This window comes from Trichophyton rubrum (assembly GCF_000151425.1).
Source record: "Trichophyton rubrum CBS 118892 genomic scaffold supercont2.8, whole genome shotgun sequence".
In the NCBI taxonomy this organism is placed as follows: domain Eukaryota; kingdom Fungi; phylum Ascomycota; class Eurotiomycetes; order Onygenales; family Arthrodermataceae; genus Trichophyton; species Trichophyton rubrum.
The window spans coordinates 451,036-477,983 of NW_003456421.1; the positions used below are offsets into that span (position 1 = coordinate 451,036).

The 26,948-nt window shown below is 49.3% G+C and overlaps 12 protein-coding genes across 17 annotated transcripts; 5 read left to right on the forward strand and 7 right to left on the reverse strand.

Annotated features, from left to right (window-relative positions):
• Nucleotides 1-69: 69 nt before the first annotated feature.
• TERG_06677 (uncharacterized protein) lies at nt 70-1,874 on the reverse strand (the record flags this gene model as incomplete). Its single annotated transcript, XM_003232638.1, has 3 exons — nt 70-717; nt 779-1,626; nt 1,691-1,874. 3 exons carry the CDS (start codon nt 1,872-1,874, stop codon nt 70-72), a joined length of 1,680 nt encoding a protein of 559 aa, XP_003232686.1.
• A 1,113-nt stretch (nt 1,875-2,987) lies between these two features.
• TERG_06678 (3-deoxy-7-phosphoheptulonate synthase) lies at nt 2,988-4,331 on the forward strand (the record flags this gene model as incomplete). The annotated part of the gene is made up of 4 exons (XM_003232639.1): nt 2,988-2,993; nt 3,063-3,123; nt 3,190-4,092; nt 4,171-4,331. The coding sequence occupies 4 exons, from the start codon at nt 2,988-2,990 to the stop codon at nt 4,329-4,331; spliced, it is 1,131 nt and encodes a 376-aa protein (XP_003232687.1).
• A 559-nt stretch (nt 4,332-4,890) lies between these two features.
• On the forward strand, nt 4,891-6,626 carry TERG_06679 (uncharacterized protein; the record flags this gene model as incomplete). The annotated part of the gene is made up of 4 exons (XM_003232640.1): nt 4,891-5,263; nt 5,325-6,010; nt 6,069-6,270; nt 6,340-6,626. 4 exons carry the CDS (start codon nt 4,891-4,893, stop codon nt 6,624-6,626), a joined length of 1,548 nt encoding a protein of 515 aa, XP_003232688.1.
• Nucleotides 6,627-6,871: 245 nt separating this feature from the next.
• Nucleotides 6,872-9,623, reverse strand: TERG_06680 (uncharacterized protein; the record flags this gene model as incomplete). Its single annotated transcript, XM_003232641.1, has 4 exons — nt 6,872-7,875; nt 7,954-9,121; nt 9,202-9,366; nt 9,444-9,623. 4 exons carry the CDS (start codon nt 9,621-9,623, stop codon nt 6,872-6,874), a joined length of 2,517 nt encoding a protein of 838 aa, XP_003232689.1.
• Nucleotides 9,624-10,009: 386 nt separating this feature from the next.
• TERG_06681 (glycogen debranching enzyme) lies at nt 10,010-14,675 on the reverse strand (the record flags this gene model as incomplete). The annotated part of the gene is made up of 3 exons (XM_047748661.1): nt 10,010-10,087; nt 10,165-14,434; nt 14,539-14,675. 3 exons carry the CDS (start codon nt 14,673-14,675, stop codon nt 10,010-10,012), a joined length of 4,485 nt encoding a protein of 1,494 aa, XP_047604648.1.
• A 333-nt stretch (nt 14,676-15,008) lies between these two features.
• Nucleotides 15,009-16,956, reverse strand: TERG_06682 (uncharacterized protein). Of its 3 annotated transcripts, XM_003232643.2 has the most exons (3): nt 16,669-16,956; nt 15,450-16,585; nt 15,009-15,387 (listed from the first exon to the last, which is right to left on the reverse strand). In XM_003232643.2, exons 1-3 carry the CDS (start codon nt 16,875-16,877, stop codon nt 15,329-15,331), a joined length of 1,404 nt encoding a protein of 467 aa, XP_003232691.2. In that variant the 5' UTR covers nt 16,878-16,956; the 3' UTR covers nt 15,009-15,328. The 3 variants fall into 3 exon arrangements, with proteins under 3 accessions (XP_003232691.2, XP_047604649.1, XP_047607008.1); XM_047748662.1 differs by having other exon boundaries at nt 15,009-16,585; XM_047750259.1 differs by lacking the exon at nt 16,669-16,956 and having other exon boundaries at nt 15,450-16,639.
• Nucleotides 16,957-17,071: 115 nt separating this feature from the next.
• TERG_06683 (uncharacterized protein) lies at nt 17,072-18,586 on the reverse strand. Its single transcript, XM_003232644.2, has one exon. The coding sequence runs from the start codon at nt 18,300-18,302 to the stop codon at nt 17,676-17,678; it is 627 nt and encodes a 208-aa protein (XP_003232692.1). The 5' UTR covers nt 18,303-18,586; the 3' UTR covers nt 17,072-17,675.
• Nucleotides 18,587-19,128: 542 nt separating this feature from the next.
• On the forward strand, nt 19,129-20,175 carry TERG_06684 (uncharacterized protein; the record flags this gene model as incomplete). The annotated part of the gene is made up of 1 exon (XM_003232645.2): nt 19,129-20,175. The coding sequence occupies one exon, from the start codon at nt 19,129-19,131 to the stop codon at nt 20,173-20,175; it is 1,047 nt and encodes a 348-aa protein (XP_003232693.2).
• Nucleotides 20,176-20,216: 41 nt separating this feature from the next.
• On the reverse strand, nt 20,217-21,138 carry TERG_06685 (uncharacterized protein; the record flags this gene model as incomplete). Its single annotated transcript, XM_003232646.1, has 3 exons — nt 20,217-20,341; nt 20,408-20,652; nt 20,735-21,138. The coding sequence occupies 3 exons, from the start codon at nt 21,136-21,138 to the stop codon at nt 20,217-20,219; spliced, it is 774 nt and encodes a 257-aa protein (XP_003232694.1).
• A 97-nt stretch (nt 21,139-21,235) lies between these two features.
• Nucleotides 21,236-22,375, reverse strand: TERG_06686 (uncharacterized protein). Of its 4 annotated transcripts, none has more exons than XM_003232647.2 (3): nt 22,297-22,375; nt 22,067-22,142; nt 21,236-22,000 (listed from the first exon to the last, which is right to left on the reverse strand). In XM_003232647.2, exon 3 carries the CDS (start codon nt 21,959-21,961, stop codon nt 21,770-21,772), a length of 192 nt encoding a protein of 63 aa, XP_003232695.2. In that variant the 5' UTR covers nt 21,962-22,000; nt 22,067-22,142; nt 22,297-22,375; the 3' UTR covers nt 21,236-21,769. The 4 variants fall into 4 exon arrangements, with proteins under 4 accessions (XP_003232695.2, XP_047607010.1, XP_047607009.1 ...); XM_047750261.1 differs by having other exon boundaries at nt 22,293-22,373; XM_047750260.1 differs by having other exon boundaries at nt 21,236-22,142; nt 22,297-22,373.
• Nucleotides 22,376-23,878: 1,503 nt separating this feature from the next.
• TERG_06687 (uncharacterized protein) lies at nt 23,879-25,354 on the forward strand (the record flags this gene model as incomplete). The annotated part of the gene is made up of 3 exons (XM_003232648.1): nt 23,879-24,146; nt 24,206-24,699; nt 24,761-25,354. 3 exons carry the CDS (start codon nt 23,879-23,881, stop codon nt 25,352-25,354), a joined length of 1,356 nt encoding a protein of 451 aa, XP_003232696.1.
• A 399-nt stretch (nt 25,355-25,753) lies between these two features.
• On the forward strand, nt 25,754-26,626 carry TERG_06688 (uncharacterized protein; the record flags this gene model as incomplete). Its single annotated transcript, XM_003232649.1, has 1 exon — nt 25,754-26,626. One exon carries the CDS (start codon nt 25,754-25,756, stop codon nt 26,624-26,626), a length of 873 nt encoding a protein of 290 aa, XP_003232697.1.
• Nucleotides 26,627-26,948: the final 322 nt, after the last annotated feature.

The following is a 26,948-nucleotide window of genomic DNA, read 5'->3' on the forward strand; positions in this document are numbered from 1 at the left end:
AGAAAAGACAAGGAACAAAAACCACCAATGCAGTATCCTCACGCCTGAATATGTGACCTAACATCTGAATTAGCAAGGGGAACTGAATTCCTTCCGTCCATGCCCACGAGCAGGAGGATCTGATGTCGGCTCAGATTGGAATTGCCTTCTCACGGGAAACTCCTGTGGGCTTAGTATGATCTCCGCCTGTCTTATCTCCTCTGGTAAGAGGAAACCGCCCTTGAAATAATCAAAAGTTGTCCGCTCGTTCCGATCAGACTCCGTTCCATCTCTCCGGATTGTACACTGAAAGTTCTGGAAGGCAACGACTTGGACGGTCCTATCGGATGGACTCCCCAAGCACAGGGCACAGCCAGACCAAGTTCTTAGATCAAGATCCGCAGGGACAGTGCGCCAAATTAGCGCAGCACTTGACGTTAGGTTGTCCCTGTCCCATAGGTATTCCGTTCCTTCCAAAAGGGCCCTTGGAGCTTGATCGGTAGGAATATAGCCACGTCGTGCTGCTCCGTAATCATTAGGGGGGTTAAACCTGCATATGAACGCAGAACCGGCATTATCAAGTGCGTCTTGGTACTCGCCCCATTTCAATTCTTGGATACCCCAAGGCGGCTTGAGATCAACTAACTGACCCACAACTAGGGAAAGATCGTGTTTGTACCCTGATGGGTATGGTCGGGACGGATGCGGCTCATCAAATGTATATGCGATTCTCCCAATCTGAAAACGTTAGAATATGCACCATAAATATTTAACGTAGTGTGCTGGGTGACGTATTTACCTTGGTGTTCGTATTTGCAAGCCAAACTGTTTTTCCCAAAGGGGAGCGGTAGGTGACAGTCTCACGAACTTCACCATCTGGTGGTAAGTCCTTTGCCGCTGAAAAGGGGAGAAATCTTGAAAGCGTCTTCTTGGCATTGTTTACCCAATAAGAGAAATGTTCCATAACGCTCCCTTGACTGTCAGGTACAAACCCATGCGTGACAACAGTAATTGCTTCGACACCGTTTCGAAGACGCAAACGTAGCCCAAGGGCTGTAGATGGGCGGGTAGCTTCTGCCAAGGCAACAGCATGGCCTACACTCACAATCCGCCCCTGTCTATCTGCCGTTGGGACATGGTCTTCTAAGATGTACCCCACCTCTAATTCCCCAAAAGTCAAGGGGCAACGCTCTCTGTCCCGATGCAAATCGCTCTCGTTTGTATATATCATAAGGGCGACTCCTGAGATGAGAATTCTAATGCCGACAGATTTTGGCCAGAAGAGTCGCACGTCATTCAGATCTTTAGCAGTGAGCATACGTCTCACGTTGACTGGCAATCTCTGTGGTGCAGACGACCCGGCAAGCAGGACGCCCTCGCGCCACGCAGAGAGAAACGGAGGACGGAAGTGGATCTCCCTATCACCAGCATGAGTGCCAATGGCATCGGTATCCGTATCAGGTTGAAGAACAACAACCCAAATATAAGGCTCGCTTCTCCGGAGACGCACAGCCATTACACAAGCCACAGGCGCTAGCGCAGGGTGGAACGTGCGAAAGAGCTCTTCATTCTCAGCGTTCACGATTGGCTCAAGAGTGGAGCGTGCCGTCGCTGTCGCGTAATCTCCCCATTCAGATGAGCTTGTTCCTTGTGGGCTGATCAGTAACTCGTTTAACTCGGGCCCACAATCGCGGTTGGGTCGTCGACTTACTCTGCACAACTCGTTTGACAGAAAACGGCTCGGAAGCAAACGGGCCAGTTAACGTGTCCGCATCCCTGTCTTGTGCAGCCTCCGGGATGTGGGGATAGGGATATGCAGATGTCATGGCTGTGGGAACTGGAGAGCTTCTTGTGAACCGTCGAGAATTGCCTCTCGGGTAACGCTGGGTAGCCATCGTTTAGGCCTCCGTTCAACTGGTGACAACCCTCAAAAAAGAAAAAACGTTTGATCAAGGGCGCCTAAATCGAAAGGAAGTCCAGGACTCTCGCGAAGTCGTTAAGTAATGCCGAGGTATTTTAGGTCCCCAGATAGTCACCTGACCCCGACGAGCCCTAAGTAGTCGTGGCGAGAGAGATTAGGTAATTGGAAAAACTACGGAGTAACAGTTGCCACGTTGGCATTTCATATTATTTATTATTACGGAGTATATAAGATCTCTTCGCTCTCTCTGTCTGCTGATAATGATATGAATATGGACCTGGGTGACCCGTGAAAAATATTATTCCATCCTTAGGTAGCATCTAGATACCGTCCCTACCTAAGCCAACCATAAAAATTCAAAGCTAAAATTGATTGGATATCTAAATATATAATAGATATTTTCGGCCAATAGAAGAGAAGTTATTAGATAATCATTTCCTCATAACAGGTACGGTAAGTCCGGAGTAGTTAATATTAATTATATGGATTAATTATTCAACCAACAGGCATCCTGAGTCACTGCTGGCGCCCACAGGTTAAGACGACTCCATCCGCCAAATGTGCATTACTAACTAGCTAACGAGAATACGCAGGTTTCATAGCGGGCCGAGGTCGGGAGCCGAAGAGCTTCAGCGGCAAGATCCCTGCTAGGGAGTCCGATCCTGTGAGAGGGAGAAAGACCTTCGTGCTTCACCCAGCGAGACGTGTGCTGAGTCTATACAAAGGAAACAAGCAATTGAATGGCCTGCAAAGTAGGACAAAGCCATTGTTAGTTATATGGTTACGGCTGCCTACCGCCGTTATTCATGCGGGAGCCTGGCCTTGAAGAAATAGAGACTGCTCCGCTGCGTGTGGTGGGTGGCATTAGTTATGACGTTCAAATGGCAGCCAGTTATTTAAGGCAGTTCGTTCCATCAGGTCGACAAGCTCGACCACCAAATAATTTTTTCCCCGCATATTCAGCCATATTTTTCACAATAGACCTGACATTCCGAGAAGGACTAAGATACACTGAATATTCCTAATCAGACACAAGCAGTCACCTCGCTACTCCCTGCTTTACCTTCACACCAACAGGATAGCTGCGATGTCGGTGAGTCATCCCACCACGGCTGATAAAACTTCCCCGCGGTCAATATATCCATAAACTGACGGCCAGCAGTCACAGTGGTACATAGAGAACCCAAATGTTGGTAAAAAGAACCAGGTTGAGGACTGGAGAGGTCAGTTGCTCGAGTACACCGGTGCTTTGTGAGCCTGAAACTGACTCTTCATTCTGTCATTGATAGTTCTCGGGTACAACCCTCTCACACCACCAAATCTTCTGCAACATGAGATTTCGCAAACAAATGAGTCCAAGGGCACAGTCGTCGCCTCTCGAGAAGAAGCTGCAGCCATTGTAAGGGGTGAGGACGCCAAAGGCCGTCTCCTCGTCATCATCGGACCATGCTCTATCCATGACCCGCAAGCTGCTCTTGACTACTGCGACCGCCTGGTGAAAATGAAGGAAAAGCACAAGGACCAGCTCATGATTGTTATGCGTTCCTACCTTGAAAAGCCACGAACCACTGTTGGTTGGAAGGGACTCATCAATGACCCGGATATCGACAACTCCTTCCAGATCAACAAAGGGCTGAGAACTGCTCGCCGTTTGTTTGTTGACTTGACCGAGAAAGGAATGCCCCTTGCCAGTGAAATGCTGGACACTATCTCACCTCAATTCCTTGCTGACCTGCTTTCCGTCGGCGCAATTGGTGCCCGAACCACTGAGTCACAGCTCCACCGTGAATTGGCTAGCGGACTCTCTTTCCCTGTTGGTTTCAAGAACGGCACAGATGGCTCTCTTGATGTTGCCGTTGATGCAATTGGAGCTGTTAAACACCCCCATCACTTTCTCTCTGTCACAAAGCCGGGTGTGGTCTCCATAGTTGGCACAGTTGGTAACGAGGACTGCTTCGTCATTCTTCGTGGAGGAAAGAGTGGAACCAATTTCGACGCAAAGAGCATAAAAGAAGCCAAGGCAAAGCTGGCAGAGAAGGGCCTATCTCAGCGGCTCATGGTTGACTGCAGCCATGGAAACTCGCAGAAGAACCACAAGAACCAGCCCAAGGTGGCTGCCGTCCTTGCTGAGCAGATAGCTGCCGGTGAGGAAGGGATCATGGGAGTCATGATTGAAAGTAACATCAAAGAAGGTACGTTATTAACATCTAAAGTCCTTGAGCTATATCTCCTCCGTCAACGGTCTGACTAATATTTTTTCTTCTATGTAGGCAACCAAAAGGTCCCACCTGAGGGAAAAGCAGGGCTCAAATATGGTGTCAGCATTACCGACGCTTGTATCAACTGGGAAGACTCAGAGGCTGTACTTGACTTACTTGCTAACGCAGTTAAGCAGAGGCAGTCCCTGCAAAATATAAATGGCGCTGAGTAATTGCTATTTTGCTGACCATTGACTCTTCAAATTTTTGTTTTTTGATCACTTCAATATTTCGGTTTCAATGAAATTGGAAAAGCAAGAAAAAAAAAAAAAAGTCGGTCTGATGGAGGGATTAGACCACGGATAGAATAACGGCGATGCTGGAATTTAGTTCTTCGATTCTGCTGGCTGCTCAAAAGATACCTACCTAGATACTTCCTTTCTACTCATTTAATCAACTTTTACTCTCTGAGTTCTTACCTCTAACCTACCCTGTAAGCCATCCCCAATATAAATAACTAACATAGAAGTGAAAGTAGACGTACTTAGAATATGCGCCCTTCGTAATGAGGCGCAGCCGCGATGAATCCTTCTAAAGCAACTAGCTAGTTACATGCCAGGGTTGATTTCAGCCGCTTTAACCGGTCAAGGCAGCAACATATTTTTTTATGACTCTTCTTTCAGCTGGAGTCAATGATAATACTCCTTTAGGTGCGAAGGCCGTTCAATTATTCATCTCTGCAAGGAGGATTTCAAGTAGAACTCTGGATAATTTGTTACCCACTCACCTATCATGAATGAGCGAACAAGATTGCTACAATCTTCAGGCAGCACTACGAATCACAATGCCTCTTCCACAGAAAGTAACCAGAATGCGTGGTACTTTTCACATAGTACCAGGAAATGGATAGCAGAAGCATATAATATATGGAAAATTCCTTTCCTTTGCTATGTCTTTGCATTGGCTGTGGACATGGCAGATGTCGTGCGTCTAACGCCGAAGACTCAACTGTTCGAGACGATAATATGCAATGGATACTACCATGGCAATGGGCTCGATAGTACGATACCCTCGGGTATCACAACTAACCCATGCAAGAGTAGCGAGGTTCAGAGCCGGCTAGCAACTATAAAAGCTCGCCTGAAAGTCATTGAGAATATATTTGGTACAGTGCTGCCCCTTTAGTTGCATAATCTGATCAATTACTGAAAAAGCCTTCCCGATAGCATTAATGCTTGCAATACCATTTGGGAACCTCGCGAACAAAAGGGGCAGAGTCTTCGTCCTTGGTTTGGGAACTATAGGGCAGATGTTGTCCGAAATTTGGGTCTTGATAGTGAGTTTGGCGGGAGGTTCAATTCCCTATGAATCGATATATATATCGTCTATCCTCAAATCATCCGGGGGTGGAGGGATCGTTATTGCAGCTGTCGCACATACAATTCTTTCTGATGTTGTTCCGTCAGATCGGCGAGCACAAGCTTTCTTATACCTGGCATCCGCCCTTCTCATCACAGAAATGGTTGCCCCGGTTCTGGCCTCTCAACTGATGCAGAATTGGAATGTATACGCTCCTCTGGTCCTTGGTTTGGTATTCGAACTGTTCGGAGGTGCCGTGCTTTTTATGGTCCCTGAGACAGTAAAACGGGTACAGGATGGGGGAGATCCCTCGATAGACGACGATTCTTTTGGATCCTGCAGTGAAGAAAGAGAAAGATATAGCTTTTGGTCAGGTGTGAAGACAACCATCAAGCATATTATTGCCCCCTTTGTCCTTGTCTGGAAGATGATCAGGGCCGACCGCAACATCCTCTTCGTGGCCACTTCATTCTTGGTACTGTCACTGGGGCGTAACACCCTGGAGTTTCTGATTCAGTATACATCTAAACGCTTCGACTGGACTCTTGCTGAGGTACGCCAGTTTGATAAATACTGCCTGAAATGATTGGTATTTGACTGACAAGGCACAGGCAAACTATTTGATATCTTTCAGGGCGGCAATCAATCTCTTTCTCTTTCTCGCTATTCTTCCTGCATCAGCTAGGTTTCTCACCAGCAGGGGAATGCAGTCTGCGCAGATGGACTTATGGATTGCTCGAGTAAGCTCCATATTCAGCATTATAGGTCCGATAATGATGGGCATTTCGCCGTCTCCTGGAGTCCTAATCTTGTGTCCGTCACCCCCTCTTGCCAGGCTATGATATCTTATATATAGCTTGCTAACGTCCTGAATTGCCTTAGCTCTTTTGTTGTTTACCTTCTCATTCGGTTTCCATCCTGCAATAAAATCCTATGCCACTTCACTGGTATTGCCGAACGATGTGGCAACTCTCTATGCATCATTTGCCGTTATTAGCATCATAGGAGAACTAACTGCTTCTCCTTTAATTGCAGCAACTTTCAGTCTGGGCTTAAGTATTGGAGGGGCTGCACTGGGTCTCCCATTTTTCGTGACGGCAGTACTTTTTCTTGTCTGTGGATTCGGTTCTTTTTGTGCCCGGATGCCAAACTTTGACGATGAGTTGTAGGCTACAACTCTCGTAGTACTGGGGATGGAATCACTTTTAAAAACAAAAGAAACCTTGTAAATAAATATTGAATGAGTAAACAAAAATTTAAGGAACAAAATAAGAGCGTAAGAGGTAATACTATGGTTCTATGGGCAAAAGAAGAACATATGAACAGAGCTATAGTGTCGTTAGGGTATCAGCAGAATTAAATAGAAGTAGGTCTTCCTGAAAGGAGATAATGAAAGTAAAAGAAAGGAGTGGCTCTAAACTGCTTCCTGATTGGGGACGGAGATACCGTTTTGTGAAAATGAGGCAAAGTCATTATCGTAATTCTCAGGCTGGCCCGGAATCCACGCAGGATCAAGAGGAATAACCAAGTTCGGGTTGATGTATTTTCTCAACCTAGGAGCAATATCCCGACCGCGTAACCGAAGAGGTATGGCGTCTCTATCCCACTGTGAGGGCGGAGAGAAGTTCGAGCTAGGAGTCGGCGATAGGTTGCTGTCAGCATCACGGCTACGATCGATGCTTCGAAGTGCGATAAATTTCATCAAAGGCTCATAAGTTCGTGTGAAAAAGTAGGAAAACCAGACTGTTGCGGCGAGGAGAGGAACGATCAGGATGGACCGCGTAATAGCTGACCGAAGCGCAAGACTACCAATCATAGTCAATTGAAACACCACCAAGCCGAGTATAATTCGGCTACATATCATCGGCCATGCTCGGCCAGTGGAATGCTGTTGGTGATCCATGGCGTATAAAAGTTGGTATTTGTAAATGAACTGGCCAATGCTGAAGTATATCAATCCAAACAGGCAGACGAGCCATGAGCTGGGGAAAACACTGTACACGAGACAGACTATGAATATAAGGATAGTCGGAGGCAGAGCAAAGCCATAGCTAAAGATGGGAGGTTTTCGTAGATCGGCATAGTCGCGAGGGGTGACTGCGAACATTCGTTGGAATGGATATAAGAATACACTTCCAAACTCCAAAAGGCGGAATGGAAACAGTCCCAGGCCCTGTAGGACGATTAGGTTGGTGTAGAAAGGAGCAAGTTTTTCAAGGGATCGAGCAAGAGCAAATGCAATAGTTGTTGTATCTTTGAAGACATCGCGAAGGTTTTCCCAAAGACCGTAAAAATTCGAAGCTGTAGCAAAGACGGTAAAGACAAGGAACAGGTTAAAGAATGTAAAAAAGAAATTCTTTGAGATGACCGAAAGCTCAACATCTCCTTGAGAGGTCATTCCTTGTACATTGGCCAACCCTAATATAACAAGGTAATCGGTTAGCGACAGGTCCTGGGACGAGAATATATATAAGAGAAAGAAAGCAGTCAACTTACAGTCATATATATATGGAACTGCCAGCGAGAGCAAAGATAGCGTCAATGTAGGAAGACCAGTTTGCATAAGGGATCTGAGCAGTGGATGTTCTGATAATATCTCTGCAAGCCGGGGAATCACCTTCTCCAGGGTCTCCAAGTTGAGAAGATAAGCAAGCGGAACAAGTAATAGGGACCAGAATACGGTCAAAACACAAATTACGGTTGTAATAGTCCAACCTCGTATCATCCTTTCGGCCCGAGATAGATAGGTATGTTGCCAAACAACATCTGCTGGAGCAGGTGCTAGATTGGCAACAAGCTGCATTGGCCAAGGGTCGAGGATAGCTTGGACCGCCATTTGACAAGCGGCAATGGATTCCATAGTGACAAATGCTAGTGCTCCGGGGGTACACTCCTGCTGGCGAGCAATTTCGATTTTTTCGTCCAATTGCCGTAGCTTCTCCTCGTAGTAGTCGATCGCATCGATAGATTTGAACTGGATTTTCAGCGGGCCAAACCATATCCTGGTTCTAGGGCGAGCTCCTGGATTCTCCAAAATATAATTCTGATGTGTATTAGGCTCATCCGAGAGCAAACGAGCATCCTCTGCAGTATCGTCTGTATCAATCTGTGGAGCTATCCGGTTCGTCCGACTAGCCACCCCACCGGGCTTGCTCTTTCGATAACGGAGATATTTGGCCCATGATTCTTCAAGACGTTGAAGAGTGCGCTTTCTTCCTTCCATCAGCCTATCCAGCTCTCTCCAATCGCGGCAAAGCATGACGCTTTCAACATTCCCAATTTCTAGCCCTTCGATGAAACCCCGTATTTTGTCCTCGGATCGTAAATCAACTGGGATTCCAGAGAGCCTAATCGTCCTATCTGCCATGGTGGTTTGCCCTCCTAGACATTTCTGCCGTATCTGTATGACCCTGTTCGTGTAGCGGATAAGGAGATGGACCGCCACTCCTGTAAACACGTATGAGAACACCACATATAGCCAGAGGAAGGTCGGGTCTGTTTTCTGCTTCTTATCCGAGTCACCAGCAGGTTTATCTCCTCGGTCACCATCCCAGGGGTAACCTCTTTCCCCCGTGTATGAATACCGCACGGGGAGAATCACAACGACGGAGAAAAAAAAGACGATGGAAAGGAAGTGGATGGAGTATTTGTAGAATAATAGAAACTACATATTTGTAATAGATAGCAAGCAATGTCAGTTCTCAAGGTAAATTCCAACATCCAATGTTGAGAAAACAGACGTACCACAAATGCATCGAGCCCCCCTGAAGCAAGGACTTCCTCATCGGAGATCTTAAATAGTACAGGAATCCACCCAAACAAGGAATCAGGGAGGTCGGGTAGCCTTGATGCAGCGGTCCTCGTCTTCCGCCTCGCAGCGTATAGAGCACTCCATTTTGGCCGTAGGAACTGTTCGAAGATTGAGAGTCTATGGTCAGCTATCCTGATTCACGCAATTGATATCAGCCTGATAAGATAAAATATACGCAAAATGTGATGAATGCGCTGAGCCCAAAGCTGACGCTGATCACGATCTGGGTGAGCAGATCACGCTGGCCCCGGGTCTGGTCCTGGTATCTTGGTCCATCAGGCTGGTCAGTTCCAAATGCGTATACCAGCGCGCTTGTGGTGGTGGCTGCGAGTAAAGACGGCGGCCGGGACGTCATCTGGCGGACGGACGACTATGTGCGCCAGGAGAAGCGAAAGCAAAGCAAATCAGAGCAAGAAGCCGTATGTCGGTGCTATATACACCCCGTGAGAACACAGTCCTGGCTGCGTCTTCCGCATCGATGCGTCTTGTCTACGTTGTTTTTATATGCAGCTTCGATCTTGTTTTCATGCCCAAATATTTTGTACCAACCTTAAAGGTAAAATCAAAAAGATAACCAGTCATGTGACCCATCAGGGTTGCCAGGTGATCTACAAGACGATGACGTCGTTTTGCATGAGCAAGGATGAAGGTGAAGATTTGAAGATTTGAAAGGCAACGGCTCTTGTGATTATCCTACGCTAGATAACGCTGAGAACATCTTTCTACGGAGTATTTCATTTATCATTCAAGCTTCCTCAACTGCGATGCATCGTAGTAGAGATCAATCAAGCACGAGGCAGACCATGCTTGGGTCGGAGACTAGGTGTATAATCAGTTAGTGTTATTAACCCAGGAGAAAAAAGGGGCTAATAAAGGGGGAGAAAGCAACAACTCACCGAGTCTGCACACAACTCGCCACTCTTATTTGTCAGTTCAGTCAGCCCCCTCCAAGGGCTAGTGCGAAGTGCCTTTTTGCATTCTTCCAGCCGATTTGTGAGTTGCTGGAATACATCCGTGCGGTCCTGGGGACTGTCTCGTCGCATCAAGACAAACTTCATCAAGGCCCTCAGGAAATACCCAGTGGGCCACAGCCACTCTGGTCCTTGGTGGTAGTTTCTTCCCTTTGAAGTTGCGAAGTTGATGGAATCTTCAGAGTTCACATAATATGGGTTGTAGTTGAGATCCTTGGGATCCAACGTCGCCATACCCATGGGTCCACGGAGAACGCTGTCAGCCAATTCGAGCGTGCGGAGTGCTTTCTCCAGTGTGAATAAGTCGGGGGCAACAGTCATGGCAACTGAAAAGTTAGGTCGGAACTGATAATCTTCATATGGCTTGCCGGATCGATAGAGGTCTTTATAAATACCACGTCGATGAACGATCCTGCTATCGATGTCGTATTTGCCATCATCAGCCGGGTTTTCGGGGATGTAATAGCACCTCTCAAAGTTGGACTTAATCTTCGCAGCCCATTCTGCATAAGAAATTGACTTTCCAGAGCCAACTTCAACGCCCTTGGAAGGAAATTTCCCCTGGTCTGCGAGAGTTGACAGCCATGAGAGAGTGCTATAGAGCAGCCCACTGATTTCAATAGCTGCACCGTCCCGAGGAGTTCCTGGATGACCCTTGTTTCCGCTCTTGGTGCTTTCACCCATCTTATCCATCCATGTACCACAATTCCATTGGTTTCCTCCGAATACCAGACCTGTTTCCCAGTCAACACGAATATCAACCTGGAAACCCTCATCCTTCATCTGCATATCAAGGTTAGGACCTGCGTTGTACTCACGGAATGTGATACCCGAAGCATGACGTTGAAATATCTCCTGGATGATTTCAGCCACAGTTGAGGTTTCACGATATGCACGGCTATCGTCATGGGAGAACCATGTATCGTCATATGGCAAGAATCGACGACGGACTTTTTCATTCAATACCTGGATTCCATCTGGCACAATCTTGGTATAGTCTTGGATAGCCTGGAGGAAGAACCATACCGCATCACGGGCATTATACCGCGGTGCCTTTCCATCTGAAAGCAGATTAGGCATGAGCCCGTGCTTCAACACGCTCGCGAATGCAAGGATATGCTCTTTCGCTTCTTCAAATCTTCCTGTACACAAGAGGAGACCACGTAAAGAGATAAAAACATCCCTCCCCCAGCATCTCGCCCAGTCTGTTGAGAAATGAGGCAGACCAGCGGCGAGACATGGTACACGCTTGGTTGGGTACAGTGATGCGGAATTGACGAATCCCACTTGCTGTATGCTGACCATTGCAAGTTCGTGAATAATATCCTTACCATGCTCAATAGTAACACCAAGGAGCTGAATACCTCGTGCTAAAGCGGCGTCATACGCCGTTTTAACAACGATGGCGAAATAGCGTGGCAACAAAAAGGAAGGTAGCTTTCTGATGGCATCAAATCGACCCTGAAGCCATTCCGCCAGTTCCTTCAGTCGTCCGTATCCTTCATTGGAAGCCGCTTTGTGCATTCTGCGGACGATAAAGTCGAGAGCCCACTGTCCGTTCCGAAGGTTATCGCATATAGGGTGACCCACGTCGTTATTCCGAATAACTCCCTCAAGAACACTCCACCATCCTTGGAGCCCGGCGTATACTAGTGGGCCAAAGTTTGGAATGTCGTATACTCCATCTGAGCCATCGCTTATGTCTCTTTCTTCAGCATTGCACTTGTACAGAACGAAGTTCAAGTCGACAGGATCTAGGGACTTGAATGAAGCTTCGGCGTCAGACGTAATGAAAGTACTCAGGTCTTTCAGCAGATTTGTTTCTGGCAACCAGGTCTCCAGAAGTGCAATAGACCCAGGGACGAGGCCGGCTGGTACACGAATAATAGTGTTGTTACCATCGTTCTCGATGCTGACTCCTTCAATATTGGAAACCTTGCTATAAAGTCCGTTTATGAATCTTTTATTCGTATTTGCATCCCCATTGGAAGAAACTATCTCCAATTTCCAGGCACCTATCATCTTAGCGTTAGTTCCGGACAGAACAATCGGATCAAGGCCGTGTTCATCCTTGGAGCCAGAGAAAGCAGTATGGGCAATGAGCAGAACACCCTTCCTTGTGTGTGGTTGGACGCGATGAACAGTTATATATTGGCCTTCGTGATGAATATGGGTTTCATCATAGCAATCTACAGCCATGCTGGTGTGAAGCTCGTTCAGTAGCCTTTTTATCCCGCCGATACCTCCTTCACCTGTCCTAGACTTCACTCCACCGTCAGAGAAAGCAGACGAATACAGGCGTGTCTCGTTAACCAAGTCGACGTGTTTGGGATAAATCTCATCATATCCCATCACACTTCCGATTGCAGATGAACACATGGCAACCAATGCAGCGTTAGGGAGGGTATCTCTTGCTTCACGTTTCTGAGCAGGCATTTGATTGTCATGCGTACAGTCCATGAACAGGGCATTTAGAGGCGTATATTGCAACTGCCTAAGGATCTGGTTGGATTCCCGATGGTCACCGTGAGATAACAGGTCTGCCTCAAAGCTACCAATCGGCCGTCCTCCATGACGATGAACGAGTCGACTAAGTTCGCCAGCACTCCAAGCCTGCATAGCCTCGCGAATCAACCCTGTCAGACCAAGTCTTTTAGCAAATATATAATCAGTTTGCTCCGATCCGGTGAAGAGCTCCGCGAAGACGACTAGGTTGGGCCGCACTCTTCTAGCTTCGTCAAGGAGATATTCAGCCACCGGAATGGGCGTTGAATGGCAGTTATCAATGCGGAAACCCACGAAGTACTTGGCCATTAACTTGGAGTAATCCGCCATATAGTCCCATAGAAAAGGATTATCGTCCCGGGATGTCCCATAGTTCAACTTGACACAGTCGCCCCATACAATGACCTCTCGCAACAGATATGCACGAGAGTCAGGACCAGCATTGTCTTTCATTGCATCCGCATTCCATACCCACCCATTATTCGCCAGAGCAAGCAACCTGGGGTCCCTCTTGTCACTTGAGGAAAGTCTGGTGAAATAAGTCTCTATAAGCGGGCTTTCATGGCTCACAGGTCCCATCTTTGGGCCATGGTCATCAACTCGAAGATATTTTATCCGGCCAAAGAGCTGGTCAAGAATGGTGGTGACATCTTTATCGAATTCCTTGAACAGCGGAAGGTTAACAGCATCGAGCAGCTTTCGAAGTTCGACCTTGACCGTCGAAGCATCAACCTTGGACTCAGCATGTCTTCCAAACATGGCTGCGAGGAAAGAAGCGGCTATCTTTGGATCCACTTTCCGATCATATCGTCCTAGAACTCGGTTGGCATTTGTTACCCCCTTTTGACGAAGAAACTTTGCCTTCTTCTCCATTGACCATCCTCGAATCTCTTCTGCATTTCCAAGCTCAGCATCTTCAAAATTGTCTGATTCCCACGACTTTAGTGCTGCTGCAGCGTCTCTTTCAACGTCAATAGCATAAAACTCCCAGAGCTTTATCTTGTCAATGACGTTTTCCCGTGCTTTGTCTAGCACTACCGAGATATCGTCCTCTGACTTGAATTCTGTAGGCAACCCCAGCTTCGCAAGGTCTTTACCATACTGCAATAGCGCTGTGTCTAGTTCTAATGCAGCTTCAAGCCATGGAGCATTCTTGATATTATACCCTACCTCTGGATGGTCTTCAAGGAGTTGGCTGTTATGTGCAACATGGTTCCAAACAACATCCGTCAGCGCCAGAAGCCCATAGTCCTTCTCCATCTTCGCCGTCATCTCGGTCACATCCTTCTGTCCATTGGGGAAACACACTTCAAACTCGAGTTGGTCGTAAATGCTATACGGCGAGTTTGAAGCTCCTCGCTTCACGAGAGGAGTAAAATGGACAACATTGTACCCCCTCTCTCCAATCCCACGTAAGTGTTTGTTCCAGTCCTTGGGATAATCTCCCATGAACTTGGACACTACAGAAAAGATAGATAGAGATTCTAGCGGCAGGGCCTTGCCCCTGAGAGTGATAGCTGGGCGGACGTTGAGATAATACGTCTCAGACCGGGTCTCCTTCCCAGTATCAGAGCCGGACCCCGGCCCAAAGAGCTCGGGTAGCTGACGGTAAGTGAAGTAGTAGTCGAAAGCACCGGAGATAGCGATGGGAATATCAACGTGGATGTCTTTGTTGAAGTCCGGCTTCAGCCTGTCAACCATCTGTTAGTATCTAGTAGTATTCCATAACTAGTTATGTATGGCATCTAGCAACCTACTTGTACTCGCGGTACTTGTCCCGCCGAAACTCCTCACTCGCAGGAGGGATATTCACCCATAAGCTCCCGTATCGACACAGCGGACTGCTGCCCTCGAACTGCAGCCGGAGACTGTACGCCGGAGACGTCGGCGGGGCAGGTTGACGTAGCTGTGATGGGCGTCCGGGGAGCCATTGTCGTTCAGGTGCACTACATACACCAGCTCCTGGTTATTCGAGTCCATGGCTGTCGGTATAGCCCAGCGAGTTAAACTAGTTAGCGAGTTACCGCGGTCGACGCATGCCTGGAGCAGCGTCCAGCAGCGTATTTATATCTGTATGCGGCCGCGACGCCTGCGGCATTTCGGGTTGGACAAGGAGCTGGGAGGAAGCGAGGGAGTGAGATGTTCCAAGGTCGGTTCCTGCCATGCGTGCTGATGTCATTCTCTTCTTCCAAGGCAGAGGCAAGCAGTGGGGGCAGCGAAGAGGCGAGGCGAGCTGGCGACGGCAAGGATGCATATAAAATATACATATAAATATATTAGGTAGGCCGTAGACGTTTATTAGATGTCTATATTAGCTGTTATTTAACTACTTGGTTGTTTTTTTATTTGGATCTCATTTCGTTCACAGGATCGTAAGTAATTAATGGATATATCGACTAGTTTATCCCCCCAAGCTCCGTTGACCACCGGTTAGTAGTATGCAGAATCGAGATGTAAGATAGGGTAAGTAGATAGGGATTGCTCTTCCCTGCCTCCTCGGTGGAAGATATACTCTTAATCTTTTTCATCTTCTGGCGCGAGTTAAATAGGTAGTAGTGGGTGTTAAATGGAATGGCAAAGGCGTCTATTTCGGTTCGATGAGACCAGGGATGTCTTCAACTTTGGCCTCTCCCTTTAGGATATCTGTTCATGAGTTAGCAAAGAAAAATATCGGTTAGCAGGGGATTGGGTTTGAAGAATCATACGGTAGACAGCAGTGAACAGAGGATATTCATCCTCGAGTCCCTGTTTCTTGAGGAAGTTGTTGACTTCCACAGCGGTCAAAGTGCCCTGCAGCTTCTGTCCGTTCAACTCCTGCTTCTCTACCTCCTCAATAGGCAGCTTGCGTTCGACACTGTACTTAGCACATCTGAAGTTACGGCCTCCGCTGCAGGAGGTGATCAGGTCGGCAACACCGGCTGATTCAACCGTGAAGGTCTCGGCGTTAACAGAGTGCTTGAAGAAGGTGGTGCCGAACTTCACCATCTCCAGCAAACCGACTCTCATGACAGCTGCTTTGGCATTGTCTCCCCAGCCGAGACCGTCGACGTATCCAGCAGCGAGAGCGACAATGTTCTTTAATGCACCGCCGAGGGAGACACCGGCAACATCATGGACGACTCGGACATGGAAGTAAGGCCGGTGGAAGAGAGTCTTCAACAGAGAGTGATCTACCGGTGGGAACTCAGAAGGCAAGGGGCGTAGGTTGACTTTGGAAAGCTTCCCCGAGCTGTCCTTGTGCTTGAACTCGGCCAGGTCGACGGCAGAAGAAGATGGCGACCCGTTCAGCGGCGTGGGTGCCTTGGAGTCCATGTGAGGAGGGTCATAGGCAACCGTGGTCTCCGAGTAAAGCTCCTTTGCAACCTCGGAGGCGATATTGGCTCCCGACAAGGCGCCGCAGTAGATGCCCAGCTGCTTGCCAATGCTCTCCGAGAACAGGCTGACGCCCTCCTCGTCGACATGCACTCCCTTTATGCAGGATATTCCACGGGCGTAGGGAAGGATATGGCCCTTGAGGCTCTTGCAGACTCCGTTGATAAACTGATGGGGCAGATTGAAGACCAGTATGGAGGAATCCTTGACCGAGTCGACCAGGGACGGGTTGGCGCGCAGATTGTCGGGCAGAGTGATGTCTGGCAGGTACTTGATGTTCTCGTGCAGTTGATTGATGACCTCCGTCAGGTTCTGCTCGCCCTTGCACAGGGGCGAGGACTCGCTGTAGTGCCTCGACGACTTGGGGATCTCGATCTTCTCCTCGTACACCCACATATTCACCTCCTTCTCGAACAGATCTGGGTTCGCAGCCGTGTTTTCGGCGACCATCTTCGAGATCGAGGAGCCCCTAGAGCCATCGTCAGTCAGTCTGCTTGTGATTGAGATATCGCGTGCCTCCAGCAGGGGAGGACGACAGGGACAGCAACGCACCAGTTCCCCGACCCGATGACGGTCACCTTGTGCTTCTTTGCGTACGGAGAGAGTCTTGTCATTGTGTATCTGCGAGTCGATGCTGGAATCTGCGTGAGGACGAGAGTGCTGGCTGCTGGGACAAAGGCGACTTGGGGGCGGAGGTGGTGGGGGGTTAAGAGGCGCCTGGGAGCAGCAGAAGTCAGGATGCACCGCAAGCCGCACGTCATCAGGGAGAGGCAGACAGACGGCGAGACGGCCAGCACTAGGAAAAATTGCAGAGGGGGAAAAAAGCCAGCTGCCGCTCTTTGCGCTTCTTTGCTCTCCGCGACCTCGGCCGGCTTCTCTCTCTCGGGCTCGAGCTGGCGGCCGTGGGGTCTAAATATATGGGGCGTCGGGGGTCTTAGGGGGTTCATCCAGGGGCGTTGAATCACCACCTACAGGGTACCTGCCAGGAGGCCCATCTACAACTGTTATCTGATGCCAGGACCTATTTTCTGCTGCTGGCAGATCCTGAGACGCAAAGATGCTCTACATTCTATTGTCTAATTATGAACTGGAGTTGCTACTTGTTTCCTTATTCAACGCCCTCTGTGGCACTGAGGGAGCCTAGAGGCCTCTGATGCAGCGATAGCTCACTGTTGACTGTGTATTGATTGACTTGACTGATGGGGACGAGGCGGCCGGCTAGGCATTCAAAATCAAAGAAATATCAACATTTCACCGTCTTGACTCTGCTCAGCATCGACAGTTTCGACCTTCGGTCGGCTTGCCTTCCTTGTCTCTGCCTTGTGCGCTTGTCCCTGGCAGAGCCCGATGCCTCGGATACTCGACCTCCAAGCTCTCGTGGCGTTGCTTGCATGGCAGCGTCTCTCTCAGCCCTTTCAGTTGTCTTGTCTTCTATCTCGGCTAAATCCGTGGCCGTCTTCTGCAAGACAAACATAGGTGGATGTGATGCCGCCTGACCAGATAGAACTCTTCTTCTTTTTAACTCTCTTCCCGTCCCATTCTACAGCTTGATCCAAATTTCACGATTGGACGCCCTTGAATTCCGGGTTCTGGTCCATGGTTTGGGATATGAAGCTTCGCAGAGCAGCCCAGCGAGCAGATGTAGAGCTCGAGTCTCCTCCCGCAGCAGCAGAGGCATCAACGCCACTCTCGACTGACGGCTGAGTATCCATAGCCGTATCCGTGTCAATGGTCTTGATTCCGACAGCCAGCTGTCCCATGTTCTTCGCAAACCGATCACGCTCCATCCGATCAAGCTTCTCTTTCCTCTTCATGGCGCCGGGCCGATGCTTCAAACTTTTGTGCCTAATCACGTTAACCTGAGTGTTTCCATCGATAGTGTGCGTCGACACAGCTTCGTCACCATCTCCGGCGTCGGGGAGTGCATTGGCAAGAGAGTCTAGGTTGGCGATCAGTTTCTTCGACGGCCGTCGTCGCTTCAGTGGCTTCTTGCGAGACTTTTCGATCTTCGAGATGAACGACGAGTGTTTTATCAGCCGTTTGTCCTTTTTAGAGCTGGGGAACTCGGAGGCTAGGCTGTCGTTCAAGCTACTCGTCGGTTTGGCCTTTGCGACTGCTGGATGCGACTTGGTCTTAACGGCCTTTTTGACCTTGGAACTGGAACGGACAGGAGCCTGTAGACGCATTATATGTTAGCTCACAAGCCCAGTTCCCAGAGGAGTAGCCTAGGATGGCCTACCATAATGAGATCTGATATCCGACTTGTTCAATCGTAGAATTTAATTTATTCAATTTCTCAGTGTTTGAGCACTAAAAATATTCCGGGTGTGGATGTTTGCTCTGTTTGCACCGCGAAGTGGGATATCTTCGGCTGCACGTAGTTTTTACCACAGACGAAAGACGAAATGGCCGTCTAGCACACCGTTTACAGAGTGTTTATATTGCAGTTTTTTTCTGTCATGGAGGAAAGAGAGAAGCTGCGCCGGCAGCTTGAGGCGCAGATAGCTGCAACAGAGCGGCAGCTCAGCCAGCTGAAGCAGGAGCTCGCAGATCTAGAGACGCAGCAGCCCGCATCGCAGCAGCCAGAAGCAACAAGAGACAGACCAGCCGACTGGCCGCTACTCCAGGATGAATATAGAAGATACGGAAGACAGATGATAGTTGAACAGGTCGGGCTGCCGGGTAAGTTTGATTAAAATTATCCACGCCAGATCCTGGTGAGCAGATCTAACCAGGCGACTGCTATGGTATATAGGCCAGCTTCGACTACGGATATCAGCTGTGCTCATCGTAGGAGCAGGCGGACTAGGCTGTCCAGCAGCTTTATATCTTGCCGGTGCAGGCGTTGGAAAGCTGGGGATTATCGATGGCGACCGGGTCGAAAGCTCAAATCTGCATCGCCAGGTCCTACACCGGACGAGAAACACAGGTAAATATAAAGTCGATAGTGCAATCGAGTATCTACAAGAGTGAGTTACGTGACACAGTATACCTGTCTGTTATTCTTTCTGCATGAGGCCCATAACTGACATATTCCTGCCTGCCTGTGCTAGACTGAACCCTCATCCAACTTACATACCCTTCCGGACTCAGCTTTCGCCGCAAAACGCACCAGATATCTTCGCCCAGTTTGATATCATACTAGACTGCACCGATAATCCAGCGACTCGGTACCTTATCTCAGACACTGCAGTAGTCCTTGGGAAACCGGTCGTGTCTGCTTCGGCGTTGCGAACAGAAGGACAGCTGATGATACTCAACTATCCTTCCCGTTCGCCAGGGGATAAATCAGGAGGTCCGTGTTACAGGTGTGTGTTTCCGACTCCACCTCCAGCAGATAGCGTCACAAGTTGTGCAGATGGCGGGATTCTCGGGCCAGTGGTTGGTGTCATGGGAGTTATGCAAGCGCTTGAAACGATACGGGTGATGATAACCAGCATGTCTGAGGACGGCAAGCCGAGCACTGGAGCCATCGTTCCGTCTCTCCATCTGTTTTCCGCCTATTCCACTCCTCCATTTCGTACTATTCGGCTGCGTCCACGGCGACAGAACTGTGCTGCGTGCGGAACAGAGCCATCGATATCCATCGAGTCCCTCAAGAGCGGATCCATGGATTATGTCCAATTCTGTGGCTCGCTCAATCCAGTGTCTAGTCTGATGCCAAATGAGCGGCTTACTGCTAGAGATTACAAGATATGGCTTGACAGTCACAGCAACAATGACAAGGGTATCCTGCTCGATGTACGCGAACGGATCCAGTATGATATATGTGCATTGCCTGGAAGCATTTGCGTACCCATATCGGAGGTTCTGAGATCGTCTAGATCATCCGAAGCAACGAATGGGGAGCTTCCGGCATGGGTTCCTTCAAGTATCATTAACACTGATACAGCAACTCCTATCCACGTAGTTTGCCGCCAGGGCAACGACTCTCAGGCTGCAGTGAAAATTCTTAAGCAGCTCGGCCTCGGTCAAGGTGGTAAACGTTTCATTGGCGACATCCAGGGCGGTCTGGATTCATGGAGAAGAGACGTGGATCCCCAGTTTCCCGACTATTAACAGAACAATGGAAAGTAATCCTGGCGACTGTCCATATACATCTAAGGGTTTACTGGCGCCTTGTCAAGCCAGGCCCATTCAACGTCGACTCTTCCTTGATCAACAAGGGCAAGCTGTTCAAATACAGCTATAGAAACGTCGATATCTGTCGGTTCACACCCAACGCCTGGCCAATACCCATATCTGGTTAGCAATTTGGCCTCGGTACCAAGAATAGCTCTAACAAACTCACATCTATCGACGACGGTAACGTCCACAGACTTATTATTGCGTCTGAGCCGAATCTTCAGCCCACATAATGGGTTGGCGTTCGGGTTCGGTCCAACACTAGCGGCATCGAATAGGTCCTTGGAAACTGCGCACACAGCTTGAGACGGTGAATTGGCTATACCACAAGCGCCGAGCGCCGGATCGTAGTATGTAAGGTCGCCCCTATAAGGCCCTCCATTATTCGTTGGCAGCGGTAGATTGGCATTCCTAAGAAAAACAGTGTACGGAGTATATATGTTAGACTTGAAGAAGTCGTGGGAAATAGACGATGGACGGCTGTTATACTAACTTGTGCCTGGTCAGCCCAACGGCCAACCCAATAATCAACCCCAGCAACAAAACAGCTACCACCGCAGCGGCGATGAGCACCATCCTCCGCCTGAAGAGCCAGAGGTCTCTTATCTTCCCCTTCAGCCCGCCGCCACTCTGACCAGCTGGTGGAGCTTCGACATGAGGCTCTGTCTGATCGGCAAACACAGCTTTTGGCGGTGGTACGGGTTTGCGCCTTGGCACTTCTATGAGCGAGAGATGTGGTGCTGTCGGTTTGGGGTGAGCAGCGGTCTCAATGGTTTTGTCAGAGAGGTCGAGGCCCAGCTCGTAGCGTTTGAGGCTTGAAGGAGATGAAGGTGAGGACGGAGGCTGCGAGATTGGCGAGACGGGCGAGACGGGGTGTGAGGGAGCGTAGTTGTCCATTTTTTGGCGCTCCTCTGCCGGCTTTCCTCCGGTTACTATTATTTTAATGAGTGAATGACGTTGGATAAGTAAATCAGAAAAAGAAGGGCGAGGGACTAAACGAATGACTGCATTGCTAGTATATTAAGAAACGCAAGCGAGAAGCGCGAGAAGGAGAGGAGTTGATGAAGGATGAAACGAACATCGCGAGCTCGAGGGCCCCTTATTTTCCCAGCTCCTCCGCCAAGGCGGGACACAAGGAAAAGTCCGGGGAAGCGCATCATCGAGAACGGCATCAGCATCAACAGCAACAGCAAAGATGTCAAGAGAACATCGGCCCTGTTGCCCTGAGACACTCTCTTTATTCTACAGGCTTCTTCTGCTGCTACTCCAGTCTTCCGCATAGTCCAGCAACCCCTTCGGTATCGACAAAAGCAAAGTCCATCCACAGTCGTATTATTCAAAAGCATGAATGAATACCTTCTATCACGTATCATCAGAACGGAAAAAGAGAGCGTATATCGTGTGTTAATTGTGCCCCAGTCGGGTGGGAAATTTGTGCATGTGTGCGCGTGTTGTGTACGGGTATCCGTGAATGTAGCTATAAACATTGCGGCTGCTAATAATCGCAGCAAGACCCTGCTGCTAGGGTCTAGGCTGTGCCAGCAGCAGCTTTGCGGCGTTGCATCCTGCGGTAGAGGTATGTGGACAGCACGCCAACTGCAATAGCGAAGATGATGCAAAATACCAGGACAACACCGGGTTCTCTGGCTGCCCAGTTCTTTCGCTTGGCCAGCTGGTGAGATGCGGCGTGTACATCTCTGAGAGATATGATAGCAGCCATTATAAAGGTAGTGAGTAAGGTACTCTCTGTAATGCAACACTGCGCGCCATGTCAGTCAATTCGAGCCATGTAAAAGACAGGGTACCTGGGGAAAGTATCACATACGAATCGAGACTTGCGCTACTGGGGCACCACCAGTCCGACGACTTGATCTATAGCTAGCAAAGAATATAGATACTATCTATGCGCTCGTCAGTATATTTTCCGTGTATTCCCGCTGGCATATGATGGAGTTGAACGGCTGAACAGTGTCCAATTGAAGTACCACGGCAACGTGTGAATGCTGCTCCTCTCATCCGGAATATGGCGGATACGTCATCGGGGAGCTTACTTACCAAGCCGACAACAAGAGCAACGCGCGCGAGAGAGGGAGGGAGGGAGAGAGAGGTCTAAACAAGAGAGTCGAAGGTGATGGCGAAGGTGAGAGAGAGAGACAGAAGCAGCAGCACGAGGCAGGAGGAGAAGCAGAAGATAAGCCGCGGAAGAGGCGGGCAGCAGAAGCCGCCAGCGCCGTCCGCTTTGCTGCAAGCTCTTCCCAGATTCCCGCCGGCCTTTCCCTTTTGGGACGAGAGGCGTTGGGTAAGCTTGCTCACGTGAACCAGCCAGGGAAGATGACGGACAGAGAGCGCCAGAGCAGAGCCACAGTCGCTAGTTAGTAGAGCCCGAGTAGAGCCAGCGTGATTGATGGCTGGGACGGCTGGAGGTGGTGGCTGTGGCTGGGACATGGGGCGCCCTGCAGTGTACGCGCTGCTCCGGCCCGAAGAGCAAGACGAGCACAGCGCAAGTCGAGTTCCAGCGCAAGATGCGCTCCCAGCGGATGGAGTACTACTCTCGGTACCCGTCTAGCAACCCCCGGCTGGGAAGGCCTAGGAAAGCTTGCCCAGCTTGCCCTCTAGTCGCGCCACCAGGCCATCCATCCCACCAGTATTATTATTATTTGCATTCCCAACTCGACGGACCAGCGATTTGTGGTGCCAGTGTTGGTTATCTAGATAGGCTGGTCACGAGAGATCAGCTACCGCACCGGTCGATCATGGTATCCTCGTAGTTAGCGGCATGCGTTATATATGAGTCGATAGTCTTGGGCGCGCACTCGATTGCTCTCCAGGGTCCTCAGTAATACTGTGGGCGGGGATGTGGGATACTTCTTCATCTCGGCCGTCTTCCTTTCCCGTTCCTTTCTTCTTCTTTTTCTTCTTCTTCTTTCTCTGTCTTCCTCTTGGCTTGTTTTCATGTTTTTGATAAAGTTGATTAAGGTTGAGGCAGATCCCTCCGAAATCTACTTACTAAGCTCTTATTAACGATTTAGTAATATCAACAATCACGTGATTTTACGGATAAATTATGTTACAGGTATAATTCGTCAATCACGTGATACGGAGGTCGGCACCGGCCTCCGGATGCTTACATAAGGACCCAATATCCCCCCCCCAAGATCCGCGTTACTGGGAACGGAAATCCACCTTGCGAAGCAGACATCCAGCTTCCAGCTTCCACCTGCGGCAGTAAGCAAAACAACGATTTAACGGGTCATTTGCCGCCACGATTTCATCACGAGCTTGAAACACCCGATAGACGTGCGTTCAGACTGGTCTAAGGGGACAGCTGCGCGATGGCTACGGAGTACGACCGGCCCTTCCTCCACCGGCGTCTCCCGTCGGTGGTTGCGCCGGTCATCCTTGTATCCACATCTATTCCAATGGGAATCCAACATATGGCCGCCGCGTGAAGGCACATGCGGGCACAAACCCGGTGCAAAAGGGTCTTTTCTTCAGATACATCGATCAGCAGCGATTGAATGGTTTTTTATACATATACCATGGCGCCTCCCGCAAGTGCTTCCAGTTTATACCCCCAGTTTATACTCCCCCAACCCACCTTGAACTAGGTCTCATCCCCAAGTTTTTCGGACGCATAATGGCGATTACTCCAAAGCCTACGGTGGGCTTCGTTGGCCTAGGGGCCATGGGATTCGGCATGGCAACCCATCTTGTCAACCAGGGCTACACAGTCAAGGGGTTCGACACTTGGGCTCCTGCCTTGGAACGGTTCAAAGTAACTGGAGGTACAGTGGCAGCGTCGTTGGAGGACTCCGCCAAAGGATGCATGTACTATGTTTGCATGGTGGCTTCCGCACCCCAGGTCCAAGCTGTTCTATTTGACGATGCTAGGCCCATTGTTAACGGTATGTAGGCACCACCAAATCCCCTTGCGAAATCTTGCTCTTGTTAACCATACCCATAGCGCTACCCCATGAGGCAATCCTTATACTCTGCTCTACCGTACCAGCTTCATATGCTCAGTCAGTCCGTGACCAGCTGGTTTCCCGGGGTAGGGGTGATATATCTTTCATTGATGCACCCGTCTCTGGTGGCGCCATACGTGCTGCCAACGGGACCCTGTCGATCATGGCAGGAGGTTCAGACCCGGCACTTAAACGTGGCGAGTCCTTACTTGCTGAGATGTCAGATACGGCCAAGCTATACCTGGTTCCTGGTGGTGTTGGAGCGGGAAGTAACATGAAAATGGTCCATCAGGTCTTAGCAGGTATACATATTCTTGCTGCTAGTGAAGCCATGGGGTTCGCTGCTCGACTAGGCCTTAATGCACAGGATGTCTGCAAAGCCATTATTGCCTCGGCTGCCTGGAGTTGGATGCACGAGAACCGCTCTCCGAGGATGCTGAAAGAGGACTATTTCCCGGGTGTTAGTGCTTTGACTATAATCCTCAAAGACGTCGTAAGTGGACCTGTACTTTCCTGAGACGATTCTTGCATAGCAGCTTTCTAATTACATATAGACAATCATCACCAAATCCGCACGTATAAAACATTTCCCAGTACCGCTCTCGTCTGCCGCTGAGCAGATTTACGTTGCTGGCCTATCTCGCGGCTTCGGTCCTGATGACGATGCAGGCATGGTACGCATGTATTACTCGGAGCCCATCACCAAGGTCGCATCTTCCGCCACCAGGACTCCAGAGTCCAAATCCAGGGCTACAAACCTCGTCATATCACTTCTTCGTAATATCCATCTATGCGCAGCTACCGAAGCTGTTGCTTTTGCTCGCTTCTTAGGCCTTGACATGACTCAGTTCTACGAGTTAGTCAACCCCGCAGCAGGTGGTAGTTTCATATTTAAATCCAGGGCGATGGAAATGATTGATGGTATTGGTCAGACTGGTGTATCCACAGGCAGGACATTGAACGAAGCTATTGATGAGCTTTCCGCTGTTGTACAAGAGGCGAGAAATATAGATTGCCCCATGTACCTGGGTGCTGCGGCTTTAGGGATGATGCATCAGGCAGAGTATAGGGGATGGGGTAAAGGACCAGATTCGAGTGTCGTCAGGCTATGGGAGATGCATCACGGAGATAGCTCGAGTTCGACATAGCTCCACAACACATAACCATCGGATATATAGCGAATATATTTTCTTGTTTTTTTTTTGTGTTTACTTTACCCCTTCTTTATTACCGCGACTGCCACCAAAACACATCAATAAGCAGATACTGCCCTGAGAATATGCCGGAGCAGGCAAATATAACACTCGGGAATTTGTCTAGAGCGTTTCATCCGCCCAAGCTTTCGCTGCAGATCCATCCATACTCCGGAGCAGTCCCGGTGCCTCCCCGGACGAACTCCCACACTCCGTACAGACCACAGCATTCATTAACCACCTATTAACCACCTTCTTCACCCGTAGGACGATGCAATTCTTAGAATAAACCCATCAACTCAATACCCTCCAACTTCTCGGACACATTTTACCAAAAAAAATAATACCTACAATATGCCACACCCGTCACTAAAAGATAACAGGGCGCTGCCCCTCCTCGACGCAGCCGTGGCAGGCAAATATGCTGTCCCAGGCATGTGTTGCTATAACCTCGAAGGTGTTCTGGCCACTGTTCGCGCCGCTGAGGCCAAAAGGTCTCCGGCCATGGTTCTTCTCTTTCCCTGGGCCATCGAGTACGCCGACGGGTTGCTCGTGCAGGCTGCCGCAACAGCATGCCGCAATGCCTCAGTTCCCGTAACTCTCCACATGGATCATGCCCAGAGCCCTGAAATCATCAAACGAGCTGCCGACATGTCTCCTACCTTCGATAGCATCATGGTGGATATGTCCCACTATGAAAAGGCAGGAAACCTAGCTCTTACCCGAGAATTGGTGGAATACTGCAATGCTCGGGGAATCGCCACGGAGGCAGAACCAGGCCGTATCGAAGGTGGAGAGGACGGTGTTGCTGATACGGCTGATCTAGAGGGCCTACTGACTACGCCGGAAGAGAGCCAAGAATTCGTTGATACAGGAATTGATTGGCTGGCTCCTGCATTTGGAAATGTGCATGGGGAGTATGGTCCACGAGGCATACAGTTGGAATACGGCCGACTCCAGAGTATCAATGAGGCAGTGGGAAAGAAGACGAAGATGGTTCTCCACGGTGCTGATCCGATGACGAAGGAGATTTTCGAGAAGTGCATTGAGTGTGGTGTGTCGAAAGTGAATATTAATAAGGTCATGAACAACGAGTATATGAAGGTGCAGAAGGAGTTTGCTGGCCGTGTACCAATCACTAAGTTGCATGAATTGGCGACTGATGCTATGCAAAGAGCTGTCGAGAGATCCATGGATCTCCTGGGTTCGACGGGGAAGGCTGTCTAAAGAGGCCATATGATATATGTATATAATTGAACCAAGAAGCAATAGGCTGGTATTTAATCCTCGTTTCAATTTCATATATGTACAGGGAAATAGCCGGAATTCTTATTGTCATTTTCGTAACGACCGACAGCAGAAGAAACAGAGGGCAAAACCAGCACAGACGAGAAGGAAAAAATATTTCTGAACAGAGGAAATAATATTGGTAATGCTAGATGGACAAAAAACGACACGTGGAAAGCTATGAGATACAGAGGGTAAGCATAACAAGATTGCGGGGAGCCATTATGAAGCGTAGTAATAACCAGGTGCAGTGGTAGCTAAG

Coding starts and splice junctions, on each gene's coding strand:
- TERG_06686 (XM_003232647.2), bottom strand. CDS start 21,961: ATGGCTGCTATCATATCTCTCAGAGATGTACACGCCGCATCTCACCAG.
- TERG_06683 (XM_003232644.2), bottom strand. CDS start 18,302: ATGCGTCTACAGGCTCCTGTCCGTTCCAGTTCCAAGGTCAAAAAGGCC.
- TERG_06682 (XM_047748662.1), bottom strand. CDS start 16,877: ATGACGTGCGGCTTGCGGTGCATCCTGACTTCTGCTGCTCCCAGGCGC. Junction 16,586..16,668: donor GTCATCGGGTCGGGGAACTG/GTGCGTTGCTGT, acceptor CGATGGCTCTAG/GGGCTCCTCGATCTCGAAGA.